The sequence below is a fragment of the Hordeum vulgare genome, chromosome 7H, assembly GCF_904849725.1.
Source record: "Hordeum vulgare subsp. vulgare chromosome 7H, MorexV3_pseudomolecules_assembly, whole genome shotgun sequence".
In the NCBI taxonomy this organism is placed as follows: domain Eukaryota; kingdom Viridiplantae; phylum Streptophyta; class Magnoliopsida; order Poales; family Poaceae; genus Hordeum; species Hordeum vulgare.
Window position 1 is genome coordinate 59,719,165 of NC_058524.1, and position 15,017 is coordinate 59,734,181.

Below are 15,017 nucleotides of genomic sequence, written 5' to 3' on the forward strand. Positions count from 1 at the left end.
CCTCTTCAAAACTTTATCAAGGTATGTGCTTTGTGAAAGTCCTATCAGGCGTTTTGATCTATCCCTATAGATCTTAATGCCTAGAATGTAAGCAGCTTCTCCTAGGTCCTTCATAGAGAAACTTTTATTCAAGTAACCTTTTATGCTCTCCAAAAGCTCTACGTTGTTTCCAATCAGTAATATGTCATCCACATATAATATTATAAACGCCACAGAGCTCCCACTCACTTTCTTGTAAATACAAGATTCTCCAACCACTTGTATAAACCCAAATGCTTTGATCACCTCATCAAAGCGTTTGTTCCAACTCCGAGATGCTTGCACCAGTCCATAAATGGATCGCTGGAGCTTGCACACCTTGTCAGCATTTTTAGGATCGACAAAACCTTCGGGTTGCATCATATACAACTCTTCCTTAAGGAAACCGTTAAGGGACGCCGTTTTGACATCCATCTGCCAGATTTCATAATCGAAAAATGCAGCTATTGCTAACATGATTCTGACGGACTTAAGCATCGCTACGGGTGAGAAAGTCTCATCGTAGTCAACTCCTGGAACTTGTGAAAAACCCTTTGCCACAAGTCGAGCTTTATAAACGGTCACATTACCGTCAGCGTCCGTCTTCTTCTTAAAGATCCATTTGTTCTGAATAGCCTTGCGGCCCTCAGGTAGTATCTCCAAAGTCCACACTTTGTTCTCATACATGGATCCTATCTCGGATTTCATGGCTTCTAGCCATTTGTTGGAATCTGGGCCCACCATTGCTTCTTCATAATTTGCAGGTTCATTGTTGTCTAACAACATGATTGAGAAGACGGGATTACCGTACCACTCTGGAGCAGCGCGTGATCTCGTCGACCTGCGTGGTTCAACAGAAACTTGAACTGGAGTTTCATGATCATCATCATTAACTTCCTCCTCAACCGGCGTCGCAACGACAGAGGTTTCCCCTTGCCCTGCGCCACCATCCAGAGGGATGAGAGGTTCGACAACCTCGTCAAGTTCTATCTTCCTCCCACTCAATTCTCTTGAGAGAAACTCCTTCTCGAGAAAAGCTCCGTTTTTAGCAACAAACACTTTGCCCTCGGATTTGAGATAGAAGGTGTACCCAACTGTCTCTTTTGGGTAACCTATGAAGACGCACTTTTCCGCTTTGGGTTCCAGCTTTTCGGGCTGAAGCTTTTTGACATAAGCATCACATCCCCAAACTTTAAGAAACAACAACTTTGGCCTTTTGCCATACCACAGTTCGTATGGTGTCGTCTCAACGGATTTTGATGGTGCCCTATTTAAAGTGAATGCAGCTGTTTCTAATGCATAACCCCAAAATGATAACGGCAAATCAGTAAGAGACATCATAGATCGCACCATCTCTAACAAAGTACGATTTCGACGTTCGGACACACCATTACGCTGTGGTGTTCCAGGCGGTGTCAACTATGAAACAATTCCACATTTTCTTAAGTGATCACCAAACTCGAAACACAGATATTCACCCCCACGATCAGACCGTAGGAACTTGATCTTCTTGTTACGATGATTTTCCACTTCACTCTGAAATTGCTTGAACTTTTCAAATGTTTCAGACTTGTGATTCATCATGTAGACATAACCATACCTACTTAAATCATCAGTGAAGGTGAGAAAATAACGATATCCGCCGCGTGCTTCCACGCTCATTGGACCACACACATCGGTATGTATGATTTCCAATAAGTCACTTGCACGCTCCATTGTTCCGGAGAATGGAGTCTTAGTCATCTTGCCCATGAGGCATGGTTCGCACGTGTCAAGTGAATCAAAGTCAAGTGACTCCAAAAGCCCATCAGCATGGAGTTTCTTCATGCGCTTTACACCAATATGACCCAAGCGGAAATGCCACAAAAATATGGCGCTATCATTGTTTACTCTAACTCTTTTGGTCTCAATGTTATGTATATGCGTATCGCTATCAAGATTCAATATGAACAATCCTCTCACATTTGGTGCATGACCATAAAAGATGTTACTCATAGAAATAGAACAACCATTATTCTCAGACTTAAAAGAGTAACCGTCTCACAATAAACAAGATCCAGATATAATGTTCATGCTCAACGCAGGCACTAAATAACAATGATTTAAGTTCATCACTAATCCCGATGGTAGCTGAAGTGACACTGTGCCGACGGCGATTGCATCAACCTTGGAACCATTTCCTACGCGCATCGTCACTTCGTCTTTCGCCAGCCTTCGTCTATTCCGCAGTTCCTGTTTCGAGTTGCAAATATGAGCAACAGAACCGGTATCAAATACCCAGGCACTACTACGAGAGCCGGTTAAGTACACATCAATAACATGTATATCAAATATACCTGATTTTTCTTTGCCCGCCTTCTTATCTGCCAGATACTTGGGGCAATTGCGCTTCCAGTGACCCATACCCTTGCAATAGAAGCACTCTGTTTCAGGCTTAGGTCCAGCCTTGGGTTTCTTCGGCGGATTGGCAACAGGCTTGCCGCTCTTCTTCGAATTGCCCTTCTTGCCTTTGCCGTTTCTCTTGAAACTAGTGGTCTTGCTCACCATCAACACTTGATGCTCTTTACGGAGTTCAGACTCTGCGACTTTCAGCATCGCAAACAACTCGCCGGGAGGCTTGTTCATCCCTTGCATGTTGTAGTTCAACACAAAGCCTTTATAGCTTGGCGGCAGTGATTGAAGGATTCTATTAGTGATAGCTTCTTGCGGGAGTTCAATCCCCAGCTCAGCTAGACGGTTTGAGTACCCAGACATTTTGAGCACATGTTCACTGACAGACGAGTTTTCCTCCATCTTGCAAGCATAGAATTTATCGGAGGTCTCATACCTCTCGATCCGGGCGTTCTTCTGATAGATGAACTCCAACTCCTGGAACATCTCAAATGCTCCATGGCGCTCAAAGCGACGTTGAAGTCCCGGTTCTAAGCCATACAAGACTGCACATTGAACTATTGAGTAGTCCTCCTTACGTGCTAACCAAGCGTTCTTAACATCCTGATCAGCTGTAGCGGGTGGTTCATCTCCTAGCGCAGCATTAAGGACATAATCCTTCTTCCCAGCTTGTAAGATTAGCTTAAGATTACGAGCCCAGTCTACAAAGTTGCTTCCATCATCTTTCAACTTAGCTTTCTCTAGGAACGTATTAAAATTCAGGATGACTGTCGCGTGAGCCATGATCTACAACACAAATATATTCAAAGTGGACTTAGACTATGTTCAAGATAATTAGAGTTCAACTTAATCAAATTATATGCTAAACTCCCACTCAAAAAGTACATCTCTCTAGTCATTTGAGTGGTTCATGATCCACTTACACTATCCCAAGTCCGATCATCACGTGAGTTGAGTATAGTTTCAGTGGTAAGCATCCCTATGCTAATCATATCAACTATATGATTCATGATCGACCTTTCGGTCTCATGTGTTCCGAGGCCATGTCTGCACATGCTAGGCTCGTCAAGCTTAACCCGAGTGTTCCGCGTGCGCAACTGTTTTGCACCCGTTGTATGTGAACGTTGAGTCTATCACACCCGATCATCACGTGGTGTCTCGAAACGACGAACTGTAGCAACGGTGCACAGTCGGGGAGAACACAATTTCGTCTTGAAATTTTAGTGAGAGATCACCTCATAATGCTACCGTCGTTCTAAGCAAAATAAGGTGCATAAAAGGATTAACATCACATGCAATTCATAAGTGACATGATATGGCCATCATCACGTGCTTCTTGATCTCCATCACCAAAGCACCGGCACGATCTTCTTGTCACCGGCCCCACACCATGATCATCCATCAACGTGTTGCCATCGGGGTTGTCGTGCTACTTATGCTATTACTACTAAAGCTACATCCTAGCAAAATAGTAAACGCATCTGCAAGCACAAACGTTAGTATAAAGACAACCCTATGGCTCCTGCCGGTTGCCGTACCATCGACGTGCAAGTCGATATTTCTATTACAACATGATCATCTCATACATCAAATATATCACATCACATCGTTGGCCATATCACATCACAATCATACCCTGCAAAAACAAGTTAGACGTCCTCTAATTTTGTTGTTGCATGTTTTACGTGGTGACCAAGGGTATCTAGTAGGATCGCATCTTACTTACGCAAACACCACAACGGAGATATATGAGTTGCTATTTAACCTCTTCCAAGGACCTCCTCGGTCAAATCCGATTCAACTAAAGTTGGAGAAACTGACACTTGCCAGTCATCTTTGAGCAAAGGGGGTTACTCGTAACGATGAAACCAGTCTCTCGTAAGCGTACGAGTAATGTCGGTCCAAGCCGCTTCAATCCAACAATACCGCGGAATCAGGAAAAGACTAAGGAGGGAAGAAAAACGCACATCAACGCCCACAAAAACTTTTGTGTTCTACTCGAGAAGACATCTACGCATGAACCTAGCTCATGATGCCACTGTTGGGGAACGTCGCATGGGAAACAAAAATTTTCCTACGAGCACGAAGACCTATCATGGTGATGTCCATCTACGAGAGGGGATGAGTGATCTACATACCCTTGTAGACCGTACAGCAGAAGCGTTAGAGAACGCGGTTGATGTAGTGGAACGTCCTCACGTCCCTCGATCCGCCCCGCAAACAATCCCGCGATCAGTCCCACGATTTAGTACCGAACGGACGGCACCTCCGCGTTCAGCACACGTACAGCTCGACGATGATCTCGGCCTTCTTTATCCAGCAAGAGAGACGGAGAGGTAGAAGAGTTCTCTGGCAGCGTGACGGCGCTCCGGAGGTTGGTGATGACCTTGTCTCAGCAGGGCTCCGCCCGAGCTCCGCAGAAACGCGATCTAGAGGAAAAATCGTGGAGGTATGTGGTCGGGCTGCCGTGGAAAAGTCGTCTCAAATCAGCCCTAAAACCTCCGTATATATAGGTGGGAGGGAGGGGGCCTTGCCTTGGGGCTCAAGGAGCCCCAAGGGGGTCGGCCGAGTCCAAGGGGGAGGACTCTCCCCCCCCCCCAAACCGAGTTGGACTAGGTTTGGTGGGAGGGAGTCCCCCTTCCTTCCCACCTCCTCCTTTTTTTTTTTCTTTCTCTCTTGATTTTCTTCTCCTTGGCGCATAGGGCACTTGTGGGATGTCCCACCATCCCACTAAGGGCTGGTGTGTCTCCCCCAAGGCCTATGGGCTTCCACGGGGTGGGTTGCCCCCCCCCCCCGGGTGAACTCCCGGAACCCATTCGTCATTCCCGGTACATTCCCGGTAACTCCGAAAACCTTCCGGTAATCAAATGAGGTCATCCTATATATCAATCTTCGTTTCCGGACCATTCCGGAAACCCTCGTGACGTCCGTGATCTCATCCGGGACTCCGAACAACATTCGGTAACCAACCATATAACTCAAATACGCATAAAACAACGTCGAACCTTAAGTGTGCAGACCATGCGGGTTCGAGAACTATGTAGACATGACCCGAGAGACTCCTCGGTCAATATCCAATAGCGGGACCTGGATGCCCATATTGGACCCTACATATTCTACGAAGATCTTATCGTTTGAACCTCAGTGCCAAGGATTCGTATAATCCCGTATGTCATTCCCTTTGTCCTTCGGTATGTTACTTGCCCGAGATTCGATCGTCAGTATCCGCATACCTATTTCAATCTCGTTTACCGGCAAGTCTCTTTACTCGTTCCGTAATACAAGATCCCGCAACTTACACTAAGTTACGTTGCTTGCAAGGCTTGTGTGTGATGTTGTATTACCGAGTGGGCCCCGAGATACCTCTCCGTCACACGGAGTGACAAATCCCAGTCTTGATCCATACTAACTCAATTAACACCTTCGGAGATACCTGTAGAGCATCTTTATAGTCACCCAGTTACGTTGCGACGTTTGATACACACAAAGCATCCCTCCGGTGTCAGTGAGTTATATGATCTCATGGTCATAGGAATAAATACTTGACACGCAGAAAACAGTAGCAACAAAATGACACGATCAACATGCTACGTCTATTAGTTTGGGTCTAGTCCATCACGTGATTCTCCTAATGACGTGATCAAGTTATCAAGCAACAACACCTTGTTCATAATCAGAAGACACTGACTATCATTGATCAACTGGCTAGCCAACTAGAGGCATGCTAGGGACGGTGTTTTGTCTATGTATCCACACATGTAAATGAGTCTTCATTCAATACAATTATAGCATGGGTAATAAACTATTATCTTGATACATGAATTATAATAATAACTATATTTATTATTGCCTCTAGGGCATAATTCCAACATCCCCTTGCCCTGCGCCACCATCCAGAGGGATGAGAGGTTCGACAACCTCGTCAAGTTCTATCTTCCTCCCACTCAATTCTCTCGAGAGAAAGTCCTTCTCGAGAAAAGCTCCGTTCTTAGCAACAAACACTTTGCCCTCGGATTTGAGATAGAAGGTGTACCCAACTGTCTCTTTTGGGTAACCTATGAAGACGCACTTTTCCGCTTTGGGTTCCAGCTTTTCAGGCTGAAGCTTTTTGACATAAGCATCACATCCCCAAACTTTAAGAAACGACAACTTTGGCCTTTTGCCATACCACAGTTCGTATGGTGTCGTCTCAACGGATTTTGATGGTGCCCTATTTAAAGTGAATGTAGCTGTTTCTAATGCATAACCCCAAAATGATAACGGCAAATCAGTAAGAGACATCATAGATCGCACCATCTCTAACAAAGTACGATTACGACGTTCGGACACACCATTACGCTGTGGTGTTCCAGGCGGTGTCAACTGTGAAACAATTCCACATTTTCTTAAGTGATCACCAAACTCGAAACTCAGATATTCACCCCCACGATCAGACCGTAGGAACTTGATCTTCTTGTTACGATGATTTTCCACTTCATTCTGAAATTGCTTGAACTTTTCAAATGTTTCAGACTTGTGCTTCATCAAGTAGACATAACCATACCTACTTAAATCGTCAGTGAAGGTGAGAAAATAACGATATCCGCCGCGTGCTTCAACGCTCATTGGACCACACACATCGGTATGTATGATTTCCAATAAGTCACTTGCACGGTCCATTGTTCCGGAGAACGGAGTCTTAGTCATCTTGCCCATGAGGCATGGTTCACACGTGTCAAGTGAATCAAAGTCAAGTGACTCCAAAAGCCCATCAGCATGGAGTTTCTTCATGTGCTTTACACCAATATGACCCAAGCGGCAGTGCCACAAAAATATGGCGCTATCATTGTTTACTCTAACTCTTTTGGTCTCATTGTTATGTATATGCGTATCGCTATCAAGATTCAATATGAACAATCCTCTCACATTCGGTGCATGACCATAAAAGATGTTACTCATAGAAATAGAACAACCATTATTCTCAGACTTAAAAGAGTAACCGTCTCGCAATAAACAAGATCCAGATATAATGTTCATGCTCAACGCAGGCACTAAATAACAATGATTTAAGTTCATCACTAATCCCGATGGTAGCTGAAGTGACACTGTGCCGACGGCGATTGCATCAACCTTGGAACCATTTCCTACGCGCATCGTCACTTCGTCTTTCGCCAGCCTACGTCTATTCCGCAGTTCCTGCTTCGAGTTGCAAATATGAGCAACCGGTATCGAATACCCAGGCACTACTACGAGAGCCGGTTAAGTACACATCAATAACATGTATATCAAATATACCTGATTTTTCTTTGCCCGCCTTCTTATCTGCCAGATACTTGGGGCAATTGCGCTTCCAGTGACCCATACCCTTGCAATAGAAGCACTCCGTTTCGGGCTTAGGTCCAGCCTTGGGTTTCTTCGGCGGATTGGCAACAGGCTTGCCGCTCTTCTTCGAATTGCCCTTCTTGCCTTTGCCGTTTCTCTTGAAACTAGTGGTCTTGCTCACCATCAACACTTTATGCTCTTTACGGAGTTCAGACTCTGCGACTTTCAGCATCGCAAACAACTCGCCGGGAGACTTGTTCATCCCTTGCATGTTGTAGTTCAACACAAAGCCTTTATAGCTTGGCGGCAGTGATTGAAGGATTCTGTCAGTGATAGCTTCTTGCGGGAGTTCAATCCCCAGCTCAGCTAGACGGTTTGAGTACCCAGACATTTTGAGCACATGTTCACTGACAGACGAGTTTTCCTCCATCTTGCAAGCATAGAATTTATCGGAGGTCTCATACCTCTCGATCCGGGCTTTCTTCTGAAAGATAAACTCCAACTCCTGGAACATCTCAAATGCTCCATGACGCTCAAAGCGACGTTGAAGTCCCGGTTCTAAGCCATACAAGACTGCACATTGAACTATTGAGTAGTCCTCCTTACGTGCTAACCAAGCGTTCTTAACATCCTGATCAGCCGTAGCGGGTGGTTCATCTCCTAGCGCAGCATTAAGGACATAATCCTTCTTCCCAGCTTGTAAGATTAGCTTAAGATTACGAGCCCAGTCTACAAAGTTGCTTCCATCATCTTTCAACTTAGCTTTCTCTAGGAACGTATTAAAATTCAGGATGACTGTCGCGTGAGCCATGATCTACAACACAAATATATTCAAAGTGGACTTAGACTATGTTCAAGATAATTAGAGTTCAACTTAATCAAATTATATGCTAAACTCCCACTCAAAAAGTACATCTCTCTAGTCACTTGAGTGGTTCATGATCCATTTACACTATCCCAAGTCCGATCATCACGTGAGTTGAGTATAGTTTCAGTGGTAAGCATCCCTGTGCTAATCATATCAACTATATGATTCATGATCGACCTTTCGGTCTCATGTGTTCCGAGGCCATGTCTGCACATGCTAGGCTCGTCAAGCTTAACCCGAGTGTTCCGCGTGCGCAACTGTTTTGCACCCGTTGTATGTGAACGTTGAGTCTATCACACCCGATCATCACGTGGTGTCTCGAAACGACGAACTGTAGCAACGGTGCACAGTCGGGGAGAACACAATTTCGTCTTGAAATTTTAGTGAGAGATCACCTCATAATGCTACCGTCGTTCTAAGCAAAATAAGGTGCATAAAAGGATTAACATCACATGCAATTCATAAGTGACATGATATGGCCATCATCACGTGCTTCTTGATCTCCATCACCAAAGCACCGGCACGATCTTCTTGTCACCGGCGCCACACCATGATCATCCATCAACGTGTTTCCATCGGGGTTGTCGTGCTACTTATGCTATTACTACTAAAGCTACATCCTAGCAAAATAGTAAACGCATCTACAAGCACAAACGTTAGTATAAAGACAACCCTATGGCTCCTGCCGGTTGCCGTACCATCGACGTGCAAGTCGATATTTCTATTACAACATGATCATCTCATACATCCAATATATCACATCACATCGTTGGCCATATCACATCACAATCATACCCTGCAAAAACAAGTTAGACGTCCTCTAATTTTGTTGTTGCATGTTTTACGTGGTGACCAAGGGTATCTAGTAGGATCGCATCTTACTTACGCAAACACCACAACGGAGATATATGAGTTGCTATTTAACCTCATCCAAGGACCTCCTCGGTCAAATCCGATTCAACTAAAGTTGGAGAAACCGACACTTGCCAGTCATCTTTGAGCAAAGGGGGTTACTCGTAACGATGAAACAAGTCTCTCGTAAGCGTACGAGTAATGTCGGTCCAAGCCGCTTCAATCCAACAATACCGCGGAATCAAGAAAAGACTAAGGAGGGCAGCAAAACGCACATCACCGCCCACAAAAACTTTTGTGTTCTACTCGAGAAGACATCTACGCATGAACCTAGCTTATGATGCCACTGTTGGGGAACGCCGCATGGGAAACAAAAAATTTCCTACGCGCACGAAGACCTATCATGGTGATGTCCATCTACGAGAGGGGATGAGTGATCTACATACCCTTGTAGACCGTACAGCAGAAGCGTTAGAGAACGCGGTTGATGTAGTGGAACGTCCTCACGTCCCTCGATCCGCCCCGCGAACAATCCCGCGATCAGTTCCACGATCTAGTACCGAACGGACGGCACCTCCGCGTTCAGCACACGTACAGCTCGAAGATGATCTCGGCCTTCTTGATCCAGCAAGAGAGACGGAGAGGTAGAAGAGTTCTCTAGCAGCATGACGGCGCTCCGGAGGTTGGTGATGACCTTGTCTCAGCAGGGCTCCGCCCGTGCTCCGCCCGTGCTCCGCAGAAACGCGATCTAGAGGAAAAACCGTGGAGGTATGCGGTCGGGCTGCCGTGGAAAAGTCGTCTCAAATCAGCCCTAAAACCTCCGTATATATAGGTGGGAGGGAGGGGGCCTTGCCTTGGGGCTTAAGGAGCCCCAAGGGGGTCGGCCGAGTCCAAGGGGGAGGACTCTCCCCCCCCCCAAACCGAGTTGGATTAGGTTTGGTGCGAGGGAGTCCCCTTTCCTTCCCACCTCCTCCTTTTTTTTTCTCTCTCTTGATTTTCTTCTCCTTGGCGCATAGGGCACTTGTGGGCTGTCCCACCAGCCCACTAAAGGCTGGTGTGTCTCCCCAAAGGCCTATGGGCTTCCCCGGGGTGGGTTGCCCCCCCCCCCCCCCCGTGAACTCCCGGAACCTATTCGTCATTCCCGGTAACTCCAAAAACCTTCCGGTAATCAAGTGAGGTCATCCTATATATCAATCTTCCTTTTCGGACCATTCCGGAAACCCTCGTGACGTCCGTGATCTCATCCGGGACTCCGAACAACATTCGGTAACCAACCATATAAGTCAAATACGCATAAAACAACGTCGAACCTTAAGTGTGCAGACCCTGCGGGTTCGAGAACTATGTAGACATGACCCGAGAGACTCCTCGGTCAATATCCAATAGCGGGACCTGGATGCCCATATTGGATCCTACATATTCTACGAAGATCTTATCGTTTGAACCTCAGTGCCAAGGATTCGTATAATCCCGTATGTCATTCCCTTTGTCCTTCGGTATGTTACTTGCCCGAGATTCGATCGTCAGTATCCGCATACCTATTTCAATCTCGTTTACCGGCAAGTCTCTTTACTCGTTTCGTAATACAAGATCCCGCAACTTACACTAAGTTACATTGCTTGCAAGGCTTGTGTGTGATGTTGTATTACCGAGTGGGCCCCGAGATACCTCTCCGTCACACGGAGTGACAAATCCCAGTCTTGATCCATACTAACTCAACTAACACCTTCGGAGATACCTGTAGAGCATCTTTATAGTCACCCAGTTACGTTGCGACGTTTGATACACACAAAGCATTCCTCCGGTGTCAGTGAGTTATATGATCTCATGGTCATAGGAATAAATACTTGACACGCAGAAAACAGTAGCAACAAAATGACACGATCAACATGCTACGTCTATTAGTTTGGGTCTAGTCCATCACGTGATTCTCCTAATGACGTGATCCAGTTATCAAGCAACAACACCTTGTTCATAATCAGAAGACACTGACTATCATTGATCAACTGGCTAGCCAACTAGAGGCATGCTAGGGACGGTGTTTTGTCTATGTATCCACACATGTAAATGAGTCTTCATTCAATACAATTATAGCATGGATAATAAACTATTATCTTGATACAGGAATTATAATAATAACTATATTTATTATTGCCTCTAGGGCATAATTTCAACAGAGATTACCTTGGGGGATCAATCCAAGGAAGAAATCACCAGATCTGAAGGAGATGGGGGAGGGGATTAGGGATTCGAAGAGAGCCAGCCGTCGCCGTTGCAGTTACTGTTTGAATGAGGGAGGGGAATGGGGAGGGGGCTGAGCCGTGGCCAGTTAAGTCAATGTGTGGCGCCTAAGCGTTCGGCGCCACACATTACAATGTGTGACGCGTGAGGCTTAGGCGTCACACGGCCTGGGGGGTGGGCCCTCCCTGCCAGGTGGTCGGGGGGTGTGTCTCCGAACGGCTAGGCGTCACATAGTGTAGTGTGGCGTCTAGGTGTCGGACGTCACACAAAAGGGTCAGACGAGTGAAATATTTTCCGTGAGTTTTTTTTTCGAGGTCATTTCTGTCAATTTTGCACGCAAACTAGTACCCGGTCGATCCGGAAACGTGCCCCCTATGTGCGTCACCAGTCTGGAGTCTGGACAGTGTCAAAGAGCGTGAATGAAAACATCAAAAAGTACTGCTGTAGTAGGTTGCGGTAGAACCCGGTGTCGTAGTAAGAATCCCAGCCAGCCGATAGAGAGAAATGACATCCGTTCTGGTAGTGTTGCTGCTAGCCGGAGGGAGACGTCGGGTTTGTCTCCGTCGAGTCCACCTCCGCCACCAAACACACACGCGCTCCTCTATAAATACCTACCAAACGCACACGGTGAGAGAGCAGCGCTTCCCACTGCACACGCGCTTGGGTATACGCTCTTCTCATCTCACCAACACAGCCAGGAGCCAGCATGACCGTCGGCGGCGAGGCCACGGGACACGGGCAGACGGTGTGCGTGACCGGCGCCGGCGGCTACATCGGGTCGTGGATCGTCAAGCTCCTGCTGGAGAAGGGGTACGCCGTGCGAGGCACCGTCAGGAACCCAGGTACGTACATACTCTGCATACGACGGCGGCGAAGGTCGTTGGTTGTGATGCGCCGTCGTGCTGATTGCTAGCGTGCGTGCGTGCGCGTGCAGATGACGCCAAGAACGCGCACCTGAGGGCTCTCGCCGGCGCGGCGGAGCGGCTGGTGCTGTGCAAGGCCGACCTGCTCGACGCCGACGCGCTGCGCGCCGCCATCGCCGGCTGCCACGGCGTCTTCCACACCGCCTCGCCGGTCACCGACGACCCGGTACGTTTAATCCTTTTTTCCCGGAGAAATTAGTGCGCTCTAAATCAAGAGTTTTGCCAAATTTGTATAGTATTAAGCCATTATTGCATTCCGAGGATTCGATAACGCTTGCGAGTATTCGGGACGCCGTCAAATTTACCCCCTCTGTTTCTAAATATTTTTTTAAGATTTTACTACAAAACTAAATATATAAATATATTTTTTAAATTTTTTTTACTAGGAAACTAAATATAAATGTATATAGACATATTCACTCATTATACTTCATATATAGTTCATAAAATCTTTAAAAGTTATTTATATTTAGGAACGGAGGGAGTACGTATTTACTTTTCCGTTTCTGTTCTGGCTGGACTGGACAACTGTAACCAGTATCCACAGAGGACTGCTTGCGCATGCATGGCCCCACCCTTCAGTGATGGACGACCATTGGTCAAAGTCGTTCGTGTAGTATCAGCAGTAGCATGGCATGCAATCATGCATGCATGCATGGACGCTTGCGCGCTTGCTGTGCTTGCTTGCGCGTGCGTGCTTGCTTTGGCTTTGCATGTAACCAGTTATCGTCTAGTCTTGATGTGCGTGCTTTGGCTTTGCAGGAGGAGATGGTGGAGCCGGCGGTGAGGGGCACGCGCTACGTCATCGACGCCGCGGCGGAGTCCGGCACGGTCCGCCGCGTCGTGCTCACGTCGTCCATCGGCGCCGTCGCCATGGACCCCAGCCGCGCACCGGACGCGGTCGTCGACGAGTCCTGCTGGAGCGACCTCGAGTTCTGCAAGAAGACCAAGGTACGTCGTCGTCGTCGTACACGGAGGATTTTGCATGCACCCGGCCCGCCATGGTCGCCGGCGGCTCGTGGCTGATTCTGTTGTGTGTGCGTATGTCAGAACTGGTACTGCTACGGGAAGACGGTGGCGGAGCGGGAGGCATGGGAGGCGGCGGCGGCGCGCGGGGTGGACCTAGTGGTGGTGAACCCGGTGCTGGTGCAGGGCCCGGCGCTGCAGCCGGCGGTGAACGCCAGCCTCACGCACGTGCTCAAGTACCTCGACGGCTCCGCCAAGACGTACGCCAACGCCGTCCAGGCGTACGTGCACGTCCGCGACACCGCCGCCGCGCACGTCCTCGTCTTCGAGGCCCCCGCCGCCGCCGGGCGCTACCTGTGCGTGGCCGACGGCGCCGTGCTCCACCGGGAGGACGTGGTCACCATCCTCCGCAAGTTCTTCCCCGAGTACCCCATCCCCAGCAGGTCAGTAGCACTAATCGGCCATCGCAGCGTCCCTGTCTTTGTTCCAAACATGTCAACACACGCGCTAGCTAATGTTGTCGCGTTGAAGTCTCAAGAGTTCTGATTGATTTGGTGACATGGACGGTCATAAAAAATTCAGTCGTGTTACAATTTATGAATTAATGTATGGTAATGTATCGCAGGTGCTCTGACTCGGTGAACCCGAGGAAGCGGCCGTACAAGATGTCGAACCGGCGGCTCCGTGAGCTGGGCCTCGAGTTCACGCCGGTGGCACAGTGCCTCTACGACACCGTCGTCAGCTTCCAGGAGAAGGGCATCCTCCCGGTCCCTCCTGCCCCGGCACAGCCGGCGATGAAAGAGATCAACTGAAAGTGTGGTACACTACAGTACTTCTTATAGCAATCCAGAAGCATCCATCCATCCATGGATCATGGGTGAAAGCCTTCAGCTATGTATTGCCGTATTGGCATGTCATTCTGCTGTCAGCTAGCTGTTGCTCCAACAGTTTGAACTTTAATTGGCATGCAGTTATGTTCTCCGAATTGGAGAAGGAGCTGAAATCTTGAAATGGAATGTTGTGCCCCTGATTTGCGTACTCGAGAATTTACGACTCGCTCCGGATCCTTTGAAACGAATTGACTCGCTCAAGATCGATTGCCCTCGCGTAGCTTCTTTTGCTTTACTGGAAGTGAAAGGTCCTTTTGTCCAGCCAGCCATGGCGACGCCGTCCGAGGACCTGCTTAATCAGTCATTCAAGCAGCACCGTGGCCGCCCCAATGTCCGGCTCGGCGCGGTCACCACCTGCATCCATGCCTCGCTCTGGGCTCGAGGGGACGGTGATCTGGGCTAGCAGACCTCCCGCCGTACTTGTGGCGCCCTCGGAAGAACAAACCGCAGCGACAGCACTCAAACACCAGCCACCAAAGTTGTACTAGCCGTAAGAGCATCCGACCTTGCAAACCTCATTCGGACATCTCAAATCTCATATCTTAAATTCATACAACCCATATAACT

General features: G+C 47.8%; 1 protein-coding gene across 1 annotated transcript; it reads left to right on the forward strand.

Moving 5' to 3' along the window:
- Positions 1–12,280: 12,280 nt before the first annotated feature.
- LOC123409743 (cinnamoyl-CoA reductase 1-like) lies at positions 12,281–14,598 on the forward strand. The gene is made up of 5 exons (XM_045102604.1): positions 12,281–12,513; positions 12,606–12,760; positions 13,357–13,545; positions 13,645–14,003; positions 14,186–14,598. Exons 1-5 carry the CDS (start codon positions 12,378–12,380, stop codon positions 14,370–14,372), a joined length of 1,026 nt encoding a protein of 341 aa, XP_044958539.1. The 5' UTR covers positions 12,281–12,377; the 3' UTR covers positions 14,373–14,598.
- Positions 14,599–15,017: the final 419 nt, after the last annotated feature.